Source organism: Quercus robur, chromosome 3, assembly GCF_932294415.1.
Source record: "Quercus robur chromosome 3, dhQueRobu3.1, whole genome shotgun sequence".
NCBI classification, from domain to species: Eukaryota; Viridiplantae; Streptophyta; class Magnoliopsida; order Fagales; family Fagaceae; genus Quercus; species Quercus robur.
In genome coordinates this window covers 20,480,563-20,500,571 of record NC_065536.1, presented here as the reverse complement: position 1 = coordinate 20,500,571, position 20,009 = coordinate 20,480,563, and the positions used below count along the sequence as shown (strand labels likewise).

At 35.1% G+C, this 20,009-nt stretch overlaps 2 protein-coding genes across 2 annotated transcripts; both read right to left on the bottom strand.

Moving 5' to 3' along the window:
- Positions 1–843: 843 nt before the first annotated feature.
- LOC126717453 (probable prefoldin subunit 4) lies at positions 844–6,527 on the bottom strand. Its single transcript, XM_050419198.1, has 3 exons — positions 6,359–6,527; positions 6,106–6,216; positions 844–1,373 (listed from the first exon to the last, which is right to left on the bottom strand). The coding sequence occupies exons 1-3, from the start codon at positions 6,365–6,367 to the stop codon at positions 1,113–1,115; spliced, it is 381 nt and encodes a 126-aa protein (XP_050275155.1). The 5' UTR covers positions 6,368–6,527; the 3' UTR covers positions 844–1,112.
- Positions 6,528–9,567: 3,040 nt separating this feature from the next.
- On the bottom strand, positions 9,568–19,738 carry LOC126717452 (E3 ubiquitin protein ligase DRIP2-like). Its single transcript, XM_050419197.1, has 7 exons — positions 19,145–19,738; positions 14,863–14,962; positions 13,820–14,141; positions 13,179–13,684; positions 13,030–13,080; positions 11,658–11,730; positions 9,568–9,901 (listed from the first exon to the last, which is right to left on the bottom strand). Exons 1-7 carry the CDS (start codon positions 19,257–19,259, stop codon positions 9,728–9,730), a joined length of 1,341 nt encoding a protein of 446 aa, XP_050275154.1. The 5' UTR covers positions 19,260–19,738; the 3' UTR covers positions 9,568–9,727.
- Between the last annotated feature and the right edge of the window lie 271 nt (positions 19,739–20,009).

Here is a 20,009-nt window from a genome sequence, read left to right as displayed (position 1 = left end):
ATATTGACCAGGGTGACCTTACCAGCTAATGAAAGTAGTCTCCATTTCCACCCGTTAAGCATGTCACTAATTTTTTCTAGAATGAACTCTTAAGGCTTTGGCATTTCTATCATCTGCCACAATAGGAAATCCTAGATATTTTCGGAATCTCGCTAGCCAGTTTGTTCAATCATCAATGCTAGAAGAAACACTTGGACACAGGAAAATTTTGGATTTCTCAAAGTTTTATCTTTTGGCAAAAAATGCTACAGAATCTATTAACGACGAAAAGGATGGCATTTCGTCATGGCTAGTTGGCAATAATAAGAACAGTGTTACTGTTATCTGAGAGTACCTAATAATTTTCTATAAGAAGAACCAGGCTAATCTGTGGGTTTGATAATAATAGAGCTGGACCTGGATGCACATTCCCTTTCAATCTTTTGGTTCTATGCTCGTCCTGTATAAGAATAGAAAGGTATTCCGTGCACAAAATGAAGATGTATGGATTAACCATGCAAAAAAAGGTATAACACATTAGCCAAAAAAATAATCTTTACTTTCAGCAAAAATAAGTAGTGAATTTATTTTGAGCCAAAAAAGGGAAGTATTGAATTTTTAATTGTTACTCAAATAGTCAAATGTCTACAATATAAAGAATATTTAACCTATTGTCTACTCAAATCCTCTCAAAAAAAAAATTACAACCAAAAAAATAATCTTAATCACCTTTATAAATAAAAATAGGTGTGACCCATCAGCTTGGATCATGAGACGCCATCCTAGTCTAGTTCCCCCCCCCCCCCCCCCCACCCCCACCAATATAAATAAATAAACTAAATCAAAATAATTAATACATAAATCGAAAATAAAAACTATTAATAAAATACTTTCATGAAACAAAATACGTTTAAAATTTAAGCATAAGAAACCAAGTCATTTTACATGACAAAAAAGACTGATAAACATTCACTAATTAAGTGAACTATCTAAAGACAATGGTGATGACAACCGGGGTAAATGGTAATAGAATTTCCAGCAAGTCATTTTCCCTAATTACATAGCAACAAGGGGAATCATGTCATCAACATGAACAAGCAACAAAACTATAGGAAAATTACAGCTTATCCATATCAATCCTCCTCTAGATTGATGGAGTCATTGAACTTCCCATACAAAATCTTTTTCAATTCGGCCATCTGTGCAACTACAGAATCCTTCTCTTCCTCAAGTTTTTCCAAGTTCTTGGTAGTCACCTCTTTCATCTGTTCTATCCTGGCCTCCACTTCATCCTTTGACACATGGGCAAAGACTTCCCCTATTTGGAACCGAACCACATCCTCATCAGTGAGAATCAGTTCGTTGCTAGCATCCTCCAGATTTTCATTTGATTCCTTAGGTAAAAAAAAAAAAAAAGACCATTTATTTAGAAGGGAATCATAATATTAAAAAGAACAGGACAAGTCAAATTTTCAGCATGTTGTAATCATAAATAAATGCAGGTTGAATAAATATACATTTTCACCAACATATAATCACTGCATTTAGAAAAACAAATATTTCATGCTGTTTAGCATTAAGGTTTGAAACAAATGGGGAGATAAAATCTGAACGTGACAGAGCAACAATTAATGAAAACTATAAACTGATTTACCACACATCTGTGGCCAAATCATTCCACTTTACTTTTTCATCTAATGATTATAGTTTCACTTTCCTCTGAATACCATGTATGTCACAATGGGAAGTCCAACAGTAAAATGTAGAAAATGGAGGCAATCCTTGCCCCTTGATAATGCGCAGTAAAATGCAACAAAATTAGAAACAAGATATGTGGTTCAAGCGAAAGGACCTTATTGCCAAATAATTAATTTTCGGAAAGGTTTGTTTGCTATTATTCCATTTTGGAGACCCTAATTTAGTGTAGCACTGCTGATTGTTTTTTCACAATCTTGGAGTCTCTGGGATCATGCAGAAAAAGGTGAATAAGGTGCTGGGTGGTTGGAGGGGATGGTGAAGGTTGTTCTGTGGTGATTGATCTAGAGTATTTGGTAAAAGTACGTTTTAGGAAGTTGAGCTACATGATAGTGTCAATTTAGATATGGTTTGAAGTCGCACAACAACCACATAGGGTTAGCTAGAGTTAAATTTAGCTAGTATGAGCTACTTAAATTATCTTTCCACAATGATCATTTCGTCTCTCTCTCTCTCTCTCCCAATTTTTGTTGTTGTTCCTTCATCAATACTTCACCCATTGTAATGGGGAAAAAAACTGCTTTTGTACTTTTGTGCTGTTCTCACGCATACCAAAATAGCTGGCATTTGCTAGGGCTCTAAAATGAACCAAGTCACTCTAGCTTGGCACAAGATCAAATCAATAAAAGTTGAATCAACATAAAGTGCCGTACCTAGTGTACAAAGTTCCCACTTTTGCGGGGTCTAGGAGAGATGATTGGTTGGCAGCCTTATCCCAAATATTTTTTTTTGGAGAGGCTAATTCCTGAACTCAAACCCATGACTTGTTGCTTTTGGTGAAAGGCACACTTGCCATCACACCAAGGCCCAAATTCTAAAAAATTGAATCAACATTCTAAGCAAAAATATAACTAAGCTAGAACAGAAAACTAAAGTGCCTGTTTGGATAGTGTTTTTCCTCAGTTTTCTAGCTCTAAAACAGTTTTTTTTTTTTTTGGGTTTTCTAACCTAAGAAACTCTTTGGTTCAGAATTAAAAAAAAAGAACAATTTTCGGAAACTCATCTCGAAATCTAGAAGAAATGGAATTTCCATTTCCTTGTTTCTTGAGGGGAGAAGACGCGTGACTTTGCCTTCATGAAGAATGCACAGTAACTGGTATATAGCCTGTACTCTCTCTCTCTCACGGAAATTTGGACAAAGAGCTTGTCAGATCTTACGAAGCCATCAATTAGTCACATGTGCAAAATCTGTAATGAATTCGATCTGTGGGTGGTGGTGTTGCAATGGTTTGGGTCAATTTCGGCAAGCCGTCAATCATAGTGTTGGATGTCATGAATTTCAGTTGTGAAGTCTTATTGATGAATGGGGGCTTAGTTGAGTATTGTTTGGCCATACAACATGTTGGTAGCTTCAGCTATTAGGAATCAATGTATGATGGTTTGGGTCATGTGTGGCTTGAACAATTTAGGGAAGATTTGAATGGTTTGGTCATGTTAGTCGTCACTGATCTAGGTGACGAAATCACCTTTGTCTGCTCACCATCCTGGCTTCATAGGACCAACAAGCGGCTTTTGGTGTCAGGGGCTGATTTTGGCTTGGATGGGCTTCTTGATCAGTTTGTCCAGCTGCATGGGCTTGATGAGTTTCAATTGTAGTGGCAGCAATATGTGAAGCAACGATGGGAGCTTGGTTTGATAGGCTAATGGTAGCTAGGAGTGTGGGTAGCTTTGGATGTCAACAATGGGTGTTTGTGGCAGTTTTGGATGGGCTTGATTTTGTAAGTCAATTGGGTAGCCACTGATTTGCGTATGAGGAATGGGTGTTCAGTTAGTGGCTAGTGTTGGAGAGGATGAATCTCAGCCAGTTTTAGGAGAATTGACAGTGGTGTGAATCTCTGGTGCCAGCGGTGGTGCAATGGTTTATGAATATATGTGGGTTAAAAGGTGGATGTGTTTTGGAGTGAATCACAGGTGGCAGTGCAACATCCAAACAAATTTTCTAGTTCCTATTCTAAAACATATGTTTTTCACGTGACAAACAAATTTTCACTTGAAAACCAACTAAAATTGTGTTTTATTATCATCTCGTAAGACAAAATTTTGAAGACAGGAAAAAAAAAAAAAGCCTAAACATGCCCTAGTAGACTCAATTGATCTGCTTGTGTTTCAAAATTTCAGTTTAAATAGAATCAAGACAGATTTCAAGTGACGGTTAAACAATCTCCAAATGAAGTTGGTTTGCAAGTTGATCTTGTTCATAGACCCCACCTAACATTTTCATCTAATGCACATGTTGATTCCATGTTGGCCCTATTGCTAGAAATATCTTCTGAAGGATAAGAAAGTAGTAAGAGAGATTGGAATTACCATTCATAATTCTAGATCATCTTGTAATATATATAAGAAAGCAAATGCATGGAAATATTCCATGGTATCTTTAGAGATTCTGTTTATGCATGACAGCTACTATTCAAATCTATGAGCATGTACTATAACTGCAATGAATGCTGCATGTACCAGCATCATGGAAAGAATATAGGAAATTTACATGGGCAATACAGACATTTGTAGCCAAATGATTGTTCTAATTCACTAAATCCTACCAATCCTGTTAAATTTTACATTTTCAAAGTTTAATTTACTTTCTTTTTATAATTAAGTTTTAGTTTACTTTTCCCCCCATCTATATAGTACACTGGTTATTGGAAGGATGGAAGAAGTGATCAACCTTCCAGACTCAACCAATAGCCATCTCTGATGTTGAGGCACATAGCTCAAGAACTCATCTACATCAACAAGTTTATATAATTCAATTTCATCTAGAAAGGCTAAAGCACTCATGGCTGCAAAATTGCAGCAATTGTTATTGTTTAAATATGTTCACATGTACAACATTGTTTTAAGAAAATGACAATTCCTATTCATTTTCATCTATTGACAACATTCCATACATGATTTAGATAATCAAACAAGAAATGACTAAATTGTTGGCTGAATTGGTACCACAAAGATTCACTAATAACACAATTAGCAAAAAAGAATCAAATAGTAGCCCCCTACTTTAAATTTTTTAAGATAATAATGTTTTATTAGCCACTTTCAGAGAACATTGCTCCTTTGAGAAATAAAGAAGGAAACATTTAGAGAGAGAGAGAGAGAGAGAGAGAGAGAGAGAGAGAGAGAGATGTTTTAGGTTAAGGCATTGAACAAAAATTGAAATAATCATTCTGATGGAATTTTTATTCGCTCTGTGAGGAAAGAGTGGCATGCACTGAGAATCAAAAAACATAGAAAAGTATATGCAGCTTGACAATGAAAAAGAAAACATCCTTTATGTGAACTTCGTTTCCTTTTATGAAAAACATAGCATGCCCTATGTGATAAACTGGGATTCAAGAGATAGCCCAATGAAATGGCATCTTTTGTGGTCCCATGTCTGTGTTTCAAACCCCAACTCCCCCTCCCATACCTTCCTATAAAACTAAATAAAATAAAAAAGAACAAATATTTCTGGTGTTTTAGAAATTTGCGAAGTTGTTAAGTTCTTCTTAGAGAGAAAATTGACAAAATGAAGGAGAACATATCACAATTCTTTCAAAACAAAAGATCATTTAACTAAACCCATAGACTTCGCTCAATACGTGATCCATCTGGAATCTAATAAAACAAATCTTATTCAGAACACAACAACTCTAATTGCAGCGTTTGTGTAAAATTTCCACCCCATGGCCCACATTCTCTCACAAAACACTTCAAAATTAAAACTTTCTTTCACACCAAATTGTTATCTTTCTGGTTACCGTATAAAGTCTCAATCAAAGCATGAACTAACTTCTACCTCCAGTCAATATTTTATCCATTTATATTGAAAAATGCAATCAACACAAATCCATGGAAATACTAAAGCTGGAATTCCTCCAACTTTCACAATCTGACCTCAAATCCTCTTAACTTTCACAGTCTGATATCAAATCAAAGCGACAAATTTAAAAAAACAAAATTTTAAGTTTCAAACACAATTAATCCAAAATCATTGCCCGACTAAATTCAAGGGAAAATTAAAGCTGGACTTATCTTAATTTCCAAAACCCACCTAAAATGACACAAAAAATCTCAATATCTAAAATCCCAGATCACAATAAAAAGTAAAACCAGTACCCATCAAGATTAAACCAAAATTTAGAGTTGGGTTTTGAATATTTCTCGAAACCCACCTCAAATTATGCAACAAAGTCAGTGACTAACATTTCCTAAATAGAAAGTGACAATGTTCTATTCCCAAAAAAGTAAAAAATAAAGACAGTCCAAACCATATAAAAAAACACAAAAATGAAAGCACATAAAGCTTAATCCAAACCTATTTTAACAACCTTGTATGCTAAAATCATAAATAAATAAGAAAATGAAGCAAAACCCATATCATAACAATACCTTGGCAACTTTGATCTCAACCTCAAGCTCGTGAAAGCGGTTGTTTAATCTTCCAAACTTGTTAATGTTCTGCTGGTCCTCCCAAGTCACCTCTGTTTCAGATCCTCCACCCTTTGTAAATCAACAATTTCAAATCAAATTCAGACCAGCAACACAACACAACACAACAAACAAATAAACACGATTAACTATAAATTAAAAGGAACAAATAATAAGAAGAAAAACAGTGATACTAATGTAATAATTCTATTACCTGCTGCATGTTTGTTTTCACTACAGATGCTGGAAGCGCAGAGCAGTGCAAGTGTAGTGTTATTAGTTTTTGAGGATCAGAGACGGAGAGAGATAGCGTTTTAGGCTTTTTCGTTTTTGTCTCTCAACAAAATGTTTTAGGCAATATTTGGGCTTTAGGCCCAAAACAGGTTGCTTCACGTTCGGCAAAAGGTTTTACGGCTTAGAATTGCATTTTAGGCTGTGTTTGGTTGCCGTAAAACGTTTTCCGGAAAATACATATTTTCCGGAAATGCTAATTTCTGGAAAAGGAAAATATTTCTGTGTGTTTGGTTGCATTTCAAAAAATTTTCCGGAAAATATTTTCTAGTGTTTGGAAAAGAAGAAAGGAAAACACAAATCAGAAAACACAACTCAGAAAACACATCCAGAAAACCCGCCGGCGCGAAGGCGATTCGCCGGCGCCAAGGCGATCTCGCCGGCGCGATCGCGTTCGCGAGATCGCGATCTCGCCGGCGCGAACGATCGCGAAGGCGAGATAGATCGCCTTCGCGATCGCGTTCGCGAGATCGCGATCTCGCCTTCGCGATCGCGTTCGCGAGATCGCGATCTCGCCGGCGCGAACGATCGCGAAGGCGAGATCGACGAACGATCGCGATCGTCGATCGACGATCGCGATCGTTCGTTGACGATCGCGATCGACGAACGCGCTCGTCGATCGACGAGAGACGAGCGCGCTCGTCGATCGATGAGAGACGAGCGCGCTCGTCGATCGCGCTCGTCGATCGACGAGAGACGATCGCGATCGTCGATCGCACCGCTCGATCGACGATCGTGATCGTGCACCGCGCCGCTCGTCGGCGCGGTGCGATCGTCGGACGAGCGGCGCGATCGTCGATCGCGCCGCTCGTCGGCGCGATCGTCCCTCTCTCTCTCTGATCTGGGCTCTCTCTTCTCTCTCTCTCTCTCTCTCTTTTTCCGGAAGTAAAATGAAGTGAAAATGAAGGCAGATTTCATTTTCCGTGGTCAAACGGAAAATTCGTGGTCAACCGGAAATGATTTTCCGGAAAATAACGTTTTCCGTGACAGCCAAACACCGAATTTTCCGGAAAATCATTTCCGGAATTAGTTTGAAGTCAATTCAAACGCACCCTTAGTAGCTTATTTGTATAATAATGTAACGCTATGTTTGTTTAGTAATGATATTTTTTAGAAAATGAGTAATTTTTAAAAAATATTTTTCATAAAATTATCTTATTTTTCAATGTTTGATAGCAACTTTAAATGAGCTAAAAAAAACAGTCTTATAACTTTCCTTATTTAGCTTGCTGTGAGATAGAACTATTTAAAAAAAAAAAAAAAAATAGTGGAAAACAATCTCTTCAAATAAGCCATACTTTTTATATTGACTAAAAATAGTTTTCCTTTAACTCATTTATTATAATGCTACCAAACATTGAAAAATATAGAAAACTATCTTTACACAATGTTTTTTATCAAAACAAATAGAGCGTAAAACAAAAAAACTATTCAAATAAAGTTGAAATAAAAAGTAACATAGGAACTGTAAACAGAATAATATAAGTAAAGAAACTAACTTTTAACCTGTTGTCAAATGCACACTTATAAATCTTTATGATGAAAGAAACAGGATTTATATAAAATAACCTATAAATGAAGTGTGTGTCTATATATATATATATATATATATATATATATTGTGAAGGTAATGAAGTATATTTACACCTCTTGAGCTTCATATGTGATGCCAAGCACAGTGATAGTATGGAAGTTGTATGTTGGAATGGAAATTTAGTGTATGCTTCTAATGCATGACGATGTGACGCTCCTTCCTTTCACATTCTTGGTAGATCCCATCATGAATTTAATTAGTTAAGTCCACCATGAACGTGAGAGGAAGGACCATCATGTCATCGTGCTTAGTGAGAATTACTTGTAAGAAATTGTCAAACATCACTTAAAGTTCATTGACCAATCCAAACTCAAATAACAAAAGGATGCTATACAACATCATTTTTTATACACTGATTAGAGTGATAGTGTATTGATAATGGTATCATTTGTTGTGTCACATGTTTGTGATTTAAATCCTACCTTCCACTCCCCCTCCCACATTATTTGCCTATAAAAAAATACAACATTTTGCATGTTTGGCAAATGAATAAGAAAAGGCTATGTATTGCACAAGTTAGATATAAATATTTTGCATTTTTTAAAATAAATTTTATGAACTTTTTTCCTTTTTAAAAACAAAGTAACTTTTTTTTTTGGATCAGAAAAAAAACAAAGCAACTTTGATAATAAAGAAAAGCGCAAATTACACTCCCTCTTTTAAAGAATTATTTTGCTAAGTAATCAAGATTTTCAAGTTATATCGAAAAGCAGTTTGAAGATTTCTTAGTCATTGACTCATTGCGGTATAAACTACTGTAGCACACAAATTTCTAGATATTAAGGCGTATAATTAAACTATATTTTTTATTGTCAAGGTCTTGTAACTGAATTGGCACTTTTCCATGCACAAAATGCTTGGGAGCCTAGAAAAAAAGGATTCGAACTGCGGAGTTAGCAACATATTATAATTATTTCTCAAACAAAAAAAAACTATATTTATTATTAATTTTTTTTAATACATTAAAGTAAAGGATTTGGACCCTCACTATCAGTTATTATTATTATATTTTTTTTCGGTAGAAATTTATTATTATTATATTAAAAGTGTTTGATAACTCTTTCATGCAACAAATTCATGGTGGTAACTGATATAGCAACATTTGAGGCATGCAAGCTGTGCATGCCAAAGCTTTAGAAGCCCTATGCGAGCACACTGCCACTAATATCATCCTGAAGCGTTTTAAATCAAAATAATCTTCAGTTAAAAACAGTAGAAAGGCTCCTCTAGGCAAGCATATTATCAAGTATGATGAGGTTGGAAATAAGACCAGCCGAAGGAAGTAACCAAAGGAGACATTAGTGTGTTTTGATAAGCTTATTTTCATATTGTACAAAAAAAAATACATTTGTACCTTGAGAAAGACAATTTCTTATTGGATGGTGTAAAACATGAGTTTTACACCTTATCCTTACCAAATTCAGACTCTTCATGAGTAACTGTATATTCCCTTTATAAAATTAAAATAAACAAAACCAATGAGGGCCATCGAGTGACCATTAGAGGGTCAACAATGTAGGTGATGCAGCAAACTAATGTAACAAAATTAATTAAATCTTTATTCATATAAAAACTTGCATGGTACAAACATACATGATGGATCAAATGACCTTGCAGTCAATGCAGCTATAAAGATCCAAACAACTTGGATAACTAAAGATGTATATTGCCAAGACAACAAAGAAAAAAAATTCTCTCTCAAGGGGTTTGGACTTTTCGGCAATATGAAAGGACCATCACAAAGTCCTTGGCAGAAGAGCCAACAGATGCCGGTACTTTTTTCGAAGTTGATGCTGTCCTAAACCACAGATCTACTAAGTTCTGTAGTTGCAACGATGGAACCACTGGCTGACCCCGGCACATTATCTCCACCTACAATCAAAGAAAAAAAACTAAAATATAAGTGACAATATATCCCTGAATTATCACTAGTATCATTACTCATCGCTTCCTTGTCAAGTGGTGAACATTCATCTAATACACTCACACATACAAAAAGTAGTCATTTAGGTGCCTTTCCTACAAATGTTTACCTTACCCGAAGACGAATGACATTTGCTAGGTGACTTGCCTACAAAACATGTCTTTTACCCAAAGAAGATTGAAATTTACACAAACATCATAGCGCAACTGCCAGGGGACTGGTAGAAATCACACATTCCATCACTAAGACCCTAAAACTAAGTAATTAGTCTTCTGGCCATGACAACAATTGAGACTTTTACATGTCTTTTGTGATTTATTAACAATGCTCAAGGCTAATGTTGGTGCAGAATAAAATAGTAATTTGCCTATGACTAGATATAGCAACCAAGGACAACAAACCTAAAAGGAGCAATTAAGTTTGATCTTTTATATGGTTAAAACAGTTATTCTTCTATGATTAGGTTTTCATTTATCAATATACTTCTTGAATTTGTTACAAGATCAAGTGTGGGTAGTTTTTTTTCAACATCCCATAAATCCTTGGAATACAGCTGAATCAGACATCCTAATCAGGTAGCATCCACACCACAAACATTCTTATATTAGCGAACAACTAGTTTGTTGATGATTGTCAATCTAAAGCATTATAGTGAGAAATAAAGAGAAAGGGAGAGGAAATCAACGGAAAGAATTTTAGTGAGCCTACATTCACAGGAATGGTGCAAATTCTTCATTATCAACAACAAATAGGGTTCAAAACATATGTATACTCCAAAAAAGAAAACCGTGGGGACCTTCGTCCCTGGCACAACAGACTTAGACTAAGCTAAATAGGCCTCCAGGCTAGAGAGCAATATTTAGGGGCTGGCGGGTGGGGGGAGCAACTTCTAGAGGTTAAGGGCAGCAAAGATATGGGTAAGACTGGCTAGTCAAAATGTTTTGTACATACCCTTCAAGACCAATAAATGCACCAGTGTTGAGGAATGATTCGTTTTAAATGGAAAACACTACCAAGGACATAGGAAAGTGCACATAGAACACAATTTAAAGAGAGTGAGGAAAGGCATAATCATTAGGGATAAAATCGAAAACATAGTGCTAGGTAGAGCTAAATGGCAAAAAAGGATTCATGGTCAATCCAAATAATTAGCACTATATTAAGCTGATATTAACGTATAACTTCAAATATTTAATAGTTTCGATCATTGTTTTCCTATCAAGTACCATGAAACATGGTGGGGCTTTAAACAACTTGCAGTAAGGAAAACTTGACAACAAACAACTGTAGAATGTAAAGAACCACAAGGCTAACAAGTGACTACAAAGGACATCTTTCACATTTTCTCTTAATACATATATGTGGCAGTTCAATAGAAAACATTAAATTGTTATTGTTATTATTGTCTTCAGGAGGAAATATATTAGGCCCAAAGATGCATTATAATACCAACATAAATCAATACCTTAAAACAGTTGGTGTAAAGTAAAGCCCCAGGGAAGACACAAGCTGAATATTGCTTGAGCAAATTTTTGCTTTCATTTTTATTTTCATGATTTCAGCAAAAAATAATGAAGAAGACATGTCATATGTAGCAAGTAGCAACACTTGATAGAAACCAAAAATATATTTAATAAAAATCACATAGAAAAACAACATCCAGACATCCTCAGGTTTCTGGCAAGGCAAGGAAGATGTACACACCTCAGCTTCACTTGTAAGATCAAGTTTCTTCATAAGATACTTTTGGATAAATGATACAGGCATTTTTCCATCCCTGTTAAAGAAAAATAGAGAGTCAACAAAACATAAGACATTTTACTGATAAGCAAAGCAATCTCCAAGAGAATTGCCGACTTCATCATTCTTCTTTGAACAGACAATTTTGCAAAAATTACAACTATTAACTTTAACACTATCAAACATTAGACCATTGATTAACAATTATGTAATGGTTCAACTTTTAATACAGCAAGCTAGGTAAGACCGAGAGTACTCAAGAAAAAAAGGAAACATACATGAAGACATTCATAACTCATAATGAATATGCTACAGCCAATGAGTTCCAGTTCAAATGGCACCTCATTCCCTTGTAAAAGCAAGGTAGAGGGCAAGACAGTCATTCATTCTACTTCATTCCTAGCTTTCCAACCTAAACACAAAAAAGCTTTTCCAGAATCTAAACCATGATGCCTCAATCCCTCTACATGTATCCAATGGGTTAATTTTTTTTTTTTGGGAGGGGGTGGGGTGGGGTTATATGTCCAAATGAATTCAGTTATTTATTATAAAAATAAAATTTCTTTTATTCGGCAGATAAAACATAATCTTGATACCACCCTTTTTCTAACCAAGTCATGCAAACTGGCAGCACGGTCACAATATTGTGTCCAATAATGGAAAAATAATACAAGACCAGTGATACATGGAAGTAGATGAAAAGAAAAACTACTTGCTTGCATATATTACATTCACAATACTCGTAATCAAGATATTTGAAGATTGAGAAAATATAACCTAAAGATCATCTTATTTATCATATCAAAATTAAGGGTAAACACATTCCAAATTCCCTTGGACCTAGGAGAAAATACAGACATCTTTTTTTTTTTTCGACATTACAGCTCACTCCATGTTACAGGATTCTATTAAAAGAAAATGTGAATGTCAATCACCCCCTGCCCCCCAACCACACACAAAAAAAAAGGCTTATATAACATGTGATAGATTGATTTGCAGGTATTGGAGTATAAAAAAGGTTTATGATATTACCATGAATCTCGTGATAACAAAACTAGGTATTTCTAGAATTTCATATTATTCTTACACCTGTAGTGTGGAATCATATTTCCTCAAACTAACAGATAGAACACATTTATGGATACTTTCCAGAATGCTAATCGCTGAATATTTCTTTGCTGAGGTATGGGCCTCAGCCTAATCCATATTATCACTAAACAGATGTAATACAAACCTGCATTTTGTATCAGCTAGTCACACATTTACACGTGTTCAAATACTAAAAATGTTGACATGGTAGAACCTCAAAGCATGAGATGGGACCAAAGATACTCACTTTATCCTCAAGTAACATGCAGATATCTGAGGCAAGGAAACATCTCCTTTCCTATATAAATGTATTTGAAAAACATTAATGAAATAACCATAAATAAAATCCCAGAAAAATGGAAAACCATATAATGACATGGTAATATAGAATTTTACCGGTCTTCAGAAGCAACCAATGAGAACCAAATTGGACTATTTTTTCTGTTGCGCTTAGAACCTGCAACATCTAGCATAGCTTGTGCCGAGGGGTGAAGCTTCCCAGATGCCGCTGTGCTTTTTCGACTGGCTGCACGCAACCTTCTACGCTTCACTGGCCCTGGAAGTAAGGTTGTTCCATTATTTTCATCCTGTGCTTTCGTATTTTGTCCATTCTCCTTTGTTTTGCTTTTAGACATGTACACTTCATTGTCAAGAACACTGGGTGATTCTGCTCTGGCTTTGGTTTCAGACATATATACTTCACTATCATGGGCACTGGCTTGCTCTGATTTGGCAAGGGATGGCCCTTGTGAATTTGACTTAGAGGACTTGGTTCTGTTCGCAGCTTCAACAAGACAGTTCAAGGGTGTCCACAGATCGGCTTTTCCTTCAATTATTTCCACATCATTCTCTGTGTCTTCATTATGCTTTTTCTCATTAGAAGGCTCAGCAACTGAAAAATTCTGCAACATTTCATAATGTTTTAGAACTATAATTACAGTAAAAGTATGTAATTGCCTTAAGGAAAGTTTAAAAGTAGAAACAAAATCAAATTTTAAGTCACACAAGCACAAAGGATCAAACACGTCTTCCTTTACCTGCCTTTTATTTCGAGTAATTTTGTTTTGAGAATCATGTGAGCTGGAGCTCACAGGATGATCCTCTGCAGAATCTTCTTTCTTGGTATGTTCCTCAACAGCAAAACCACCTCGTATAGCAGCTTTTCTTGCAGCTTTTGTTCTCCTTCCAGTCAAACCAGTCTGCATCGGCACTTTCGGAGTGCTGACCACCAATGAAGATAGTGATCTCTCTTTCCTTTTAACTGGCAGTGAATTTGTAGGTGTAACTTCAGGGGCTTCAACTTTTCTCCTCTTATGAGGGAAAATTTTGGCCCTTATATCTTGCAGATTGTGGTCTGGCCTGCATATGATCAATGAAAAGCCTCTAGTGTGAACACATGACAACACAAAGCATCAGCACATACAGACATCTTTATATCTATTTTGGCACACACATAACATTACAATAGAAAAAAGGGTATCTGGAACTATGTGGAACTATCTAAAAAGTTATACTAAGTTGAAACAAAGAAGAAACAAGAATAACATACATTATGGTATTGAAAAAGCACTAATTTTCTAAACAGTTCAAACCTCATACAATCACAATTTTTTTTAGAACTATTTCCAGATGAACATGCAGCCTCTATGAAATGATATGCTAGCAGGAATTTCTAGCTGTGTCTATAATAGGCAGAGATAAAATGGCAGAACCAGTATATCATAAAAATGAAACTATAAAAGCTGGGGAGAACAACTAGAAGTAGACCATGATCTAGAGCTGACAGTAATGTTATAAGTATCATCTTTGTCCTTTAAGGAAATAATTTAATATAAATTGCTAGACAGCAAGGGAAAGCCTAGATTAATTATGTGATTGTGATTTATCCAGCAACCCTTTCATTCTCAAAAAAATTCTCAAAATTAGATGGAGCCCAATCTGATAGATATTTTGCATCAATTCTATGCATTTACCCATACTTATAGTCTTGAAAAACATACAAGGAATTCAACAATTACTTGATGCTCCGAATCGAGAGAGAGAGAGAGAGAGGGATCATAAAATATACAAAAGGACTAACCTGAGTTTCTCCACCGGAAGACAACCCAGATCAATGTTGCATACAGGACAGCAATCCATCTCCTCATCTGAGAGCTTCTCATATATGCACTTCCTGCAAACTGGTTTGAAGTTTGAATTATAAGTGTCAGAAATGATTGTAGACAGAGACAAATAAATTCCAGGAGATTAAAAAAATTTTAGCATTTAATTTTTTCAATACTGTGACAATGTATAGTGTTGAATTTAATCTAACACATATTAAGAAAATGAAGAAGAAGAAATAAATAGTACTTCAACACTGTCAAGCCAACCAGAATAGAAAGACCATGTTGAGGTGAATAATGACCTTTTTTTATTTTTTATTTTTTGATAAGTAGAGATAAGATTATCCTTTCTAATCAGAAAATAATCTCCTATGAAAGATATCTTTATAATTTTCAAAAGCAGCCTAACAGTTACAACAGAACCATATAGCTCACAGCCAAAGCATAATGATTGGAGAAAATGACGACTTCCTTCTGACATTGGTGGTGATGACTGCCATAGCAGGCAGTCCCCGCCACAAACTATAACAATTTTACTGAAATATTCACAAAAGCTGGCATTGGGAACTTTACAGTGCAGCCAGCAAAGAGTTTGAGGAAGAACAGGATTAAATACCAAAAGATTCAAGAATTGTGGTCTAGTTTCGATGTGGGGCCTCCTTGGCACCTTTCATAGATAACTTTAGTTATGATTGAATCCTAGCATTAAGTTTCTTTAGGTAAGAAAGTTGCTGGTTCAGTTTTAATTACATTTTAAGCTTCTTTACATTGTTATTGACTACTATTTTAATTTCCATGTTTTCAAGACTGGGCTGTGATAGGCTGTACTAGAGGCCCATCAGTCTTATTGTATGTTCTGAGTCCCTTTAGTGTTTAGTTTAGAAGTTCTTAATTACTTTTCATTGTTACTAAGAGTCCTAGTCTTTATAGGAATAGACTATATAGGAGTCCTATTCTTTCTAGGACAATCTCTAGCAAAAGCCTATATAAAGGCTTGATTGTAGTCAATAACATTCATAGAGAGATTAAATTTAATAAAATTCCAGCAACTTATTTTATGTTTTGAGGGTGTGATAGTCTTCTTCCTAAGTGTGATTGTTTAGGAAACCTAAGTGTGATTGCCTAGGGCTTATCTCTCTTTGTTTCTTGTTCAATTCACCATTTTTAACACCAAATAGCCATCAAATTCATTCAAGATCCAATCCTTTTATTACTTAACCCTACCTAAACCCTTTATATCAAACCCTATTCAAGAACCCTTTGAGATATCATCAAGAATCCTAAGTTTGTTCTGAATTTCTAAAGATCCTACATCACTTTAATGTTCACATGTTTGAAAAGGATGGCCTTGAACAGCCCTTGGTTAGAATCTTTACACTTTAGACATACATATTGAGGATGAGCTATGGATTCCCAGACATATAGCGTAAGCTTAAGATCCTCATATGTCCTATGGATGGGCCTTACACCATGGTTTTCATAAGCAAAAAAACAAATGAACTGAGCCAGGCAAATCAGATCAATAACTCATTACAAAGACAAGAATGTAGTATGGATGGCCAGCAGTGGATCACTAAAATTAAGGGTAACATATTAAACAGATAACACAGTACAACAACCATAACAAAACTGATCCTAGTGAATGATACAACAATCCAGTAGCAATCCTAGACCTATAAGCAAGATCATTGTAGTTGACCTCTTAAAGGGCAAAGTCACATCCACTGGAGCTTTGTAGAATAAGAAATATCATTATGCATAAGAATTGACTCTACAAGTACTGATTGGGATGTATTCTGAATCAACTAACAAGATTGACCAAAAAATTTAAAAGACAATGTGCAAGAATATATCAAATTATCAAGTCTAGTGAAAGGGTGCATCATATCTAAATCTCTATCTAATTGTCAAAGGATTCATAAGAGTATCAAACTTACAATTAATAATGACCTTTTCTATAATTTAAAAGAAAAAAAAAGTAGGACTTCTGAACTCTCGGTTGATAAGAAGATAACACAATCCTATTTGGTAAGATAACTCTGATCAAGACATGAAGCAATGGATTGATACATCGTTTTACATGTAAATAACACTAAATAGATTGGGTGGTATAACAGCTCTGATGAGAAAGAGAAAATAAAAGCCTCAAAGAAATTACAAAGACATATCATCGTCAATTTGCAAACACAATTATTGCAGTCAGATATTCCTCAAATAGGAGATGAATAAATATGACTTCAGACCTGAGTTTTCAGACCCAAAAAAGAACTTAGAAGCCTGTCCAAGGGCTCAACTAATCAACCCCAAAAACTTTGATTGAGAAGGGATCCATATTAATCATTGATCTTGTATTAGTTATTGTGTAGTACATTCTAAAATTTTTCAATGTATAATATTCTAGCTGAGCTAGGGAAAACATGTAAATATAAGATCACCATATTCACTAGTAATTCATGAAATTTTATATAAGTATTTTATTTAAAAAGAACGGAAAATCACATACAAGAGGTGTGTGTCTATCCCATCGTAAAGAATACAAACAACAGATGGTCAATAGATGCTCCATTCCTTCTATACATACAAAACCAATCAACTATCAATAAATGCCTCTTACAAAGATTTCAATTGTCAAGATTTTTCCCAAAGCTGTTGTTCAAGTAAAAATGCAACCTTTCATGGGACCTTAGCACCCCATATGCTCTTCTAAGGATAAGAGTAAGCTGTGGAATCCCTGAGGGCATTATAATATGAACAAACCTCAAATATCCCATTCTTTGTTAACTTCCACAGAGATCAATCCCCACCCAAATACAAGGGAATGATTTTATAGAGCAGCTCAAATAGATTTCCCACTGACTCTGACTCTCAATCTTGGAAAGAATGAATGAAATGAGGGTTCCAAAGCCTAACACCACCTTTAGATTGGTTGACTAGATAAGAGGCCACTGAAGCGTCCTATCCAAAGATAAAGCATAGAAATCCATAAAGAAACCTTTAAAAGAATGATCACCACAACATATATTTGTCCAAGACCTCACTCTAGTTTCTCTTACATCGAACTTTAAGTAATTAGAGAAGGATTCCTAAATCCCTCACTTATAATTTTCTCAAAAAAGAACTCTATGAAAACCTTAATCCTCTTAATCATCCATCCCACATTCTTCTCCATATTTCACATAAATGACCTTCTCCAAAGATGGTTGTGGAATTCCAACAAGGAATATGATTTTAATCAATAGCATACCAAATAAATAAGTCGTAGATCATACATTTAAATTAGCTCGGAAAAAAGATTAAACATATAAATCATTATTAATTGGCAAAATTTAAACCAAGACTATGATTTTAATCAATAATATACCAAATAAATAGGACCTAGAATCTCCTAGGCAGAGAAAGTAAGCAAATAAACAACGTATAGTTTTCTAGTTAGGCTATGGAAACCATAGTCACTATTAATTCGCGAAATTTCAACCAGGATTATGTTAATCAATAATATACCAAATAAATAAGACCTAAATCATAATTTTAAACCGCCTAGAGAAAGTAAACAAGTAAACAACAACATAGAGTTTTTTAGTTGGGGTAGGGAAACCATAGTCATTAATTCACCATATTTCACCCAGGATTATGATTTTAGCCCATACCATATCAAGTAAACAAGATCTATATCACAATTTTAAACAAGCTAGGCAGAAACGTAAACAAATAAACAACAATGCATGTTTTTCTAGACAGGCCAGAGAAGCCGTATTCATTATTAATTCACAACATTTCGACCAGGATTTATGATTTTAATCAATAAGTATACCAATTATTTAAGAAATCTAAACTAGCCAGGCAGAGAAAGTAAACAAATAAACAACAATACCTGTATGACAAATAAAGTTCACAAATTGCAATACAAGAATAGCCCGAACCAAATCAGGAAATTTTTTTTTTTTTTTTTTTTAAAAAGAGTGAATAACATTAGAACGCAATTGAAAAATCCACACGTAAGAAATTTGAAATTGCAATTATGTAATTGCAAAATCCACAAATAGCCACAGCCACACAAACTTTGACGTACTAAGAGCAAAATCCATAATATGCAAATCACTAATCAAGAACAGAAAAAACCCATTTCCCCACCGGATATTTCAAGAATTGACACAAAGCATGAGGAACCCAGATCACAAATATGCAATACAAGCACAAACCCAGATCAAAAATTGAACAAATTTAAGCCCAAAACACAGACAGACCAAAGAGACTCACACGTGTGAAGGCACAAAGATATGGTTGTCGCTTCCTTCAAGAGCTTGTTACAAAGAGGGCACGTCATGCATGCCTCTACGGTCTCCCTCTTCACTTTCACCACCTGACTCGCCATCACACACCCTCTCTTTCTCTCTCTCTCTCTCTCTCTTTCTCTCTCTATCAAAAGAAGTCTCTCAATTTCTCTCTAGCTAAACAGCATTAAACTAAAACAACAATAAAGGCATGGAATTTAAGAAGAAGAAGATGAAGAAGAAGAAAAAGAAGTTTTGGTGTCATTGAATAATTGGACGTGTAAGGAGTTTTGTGGATCTGGGTGTGTGTGAACAAAGTGACGGGTTTTTGGGGTTAGATTACGAGATGGGGTTTGGATTTTTTCATTGTTTTGCGGCAAAATTACGTTGGGGGAGGTTTGGTTTGTTGGGATTTTGGAGGCGTTTGTTTAAGGTTTGTTTTCTTTTTTTGTTGGCTTTGAGTTTGGATGAAAGAGCATGTAAGAAAATGTATAAAATATACTATGGTACTATGAAGAAGAAGTGCGTATGTGTGTAATAAAAAGACGACTTTTGAGTGCGTGTGTGTTGCGTGAAGTGTGTTGAGAGTCTTTGAGTTGGAGAGTTGGGAGTTCAAACTTGAAATTTACTCCATACTTCAACTTTGTGGATAAACTGCGCCGTTCACACACTGTTCTGTTCTGTTCTGTTTTGTTTTTTGGTTTTTTGTTTTTTGTTTTTTGTTTTTTTTTTTGGGGTAAAAAGGTAAGAATCTTAATCTCGTCAAGTTAAGACATTAATTAGTTGTTAGTGTAAGTAGGTTTGAATCTCAAACTCTTCTAAGTGAATTTATCCTAGAGAGCGATTCTCGG

Bases quoted from the DNA above. Each gene is read 5' to 3' on its own strand.
- LOC126717453 (XM_050419198.1), bottom strand. The intron at 1,374-6,105 runs GTATTGTTATGA...TTTTTACCTAAG, and splicing joins TTGAGATCAAAGTTGCCAAG to GAATCAAATGAAAATCTGGA.
- LOC126717452 (XM_050419197.1), bottom strand. From the start codon at position 19,259: ATGGCGAGTCAGGTGGTGAAAGTGAAGAGGGAGACCGTAGAGGCATGC. The intron at 14,963-19,144 runs GTGAGTCTCTTT...ACTTCAAACCAG, and splicing joins ATCTTTGTGCCTTCACACGT to TTTGCAGGAAGTGCATATAT. The intron at 13,081-13,178 runs GTAAAATTCTAT...ACATTTATATAG, and splicing joins TTGGTTGCTTCTGAAGACCG to GAAAGGAGATGTTTCCTTGC.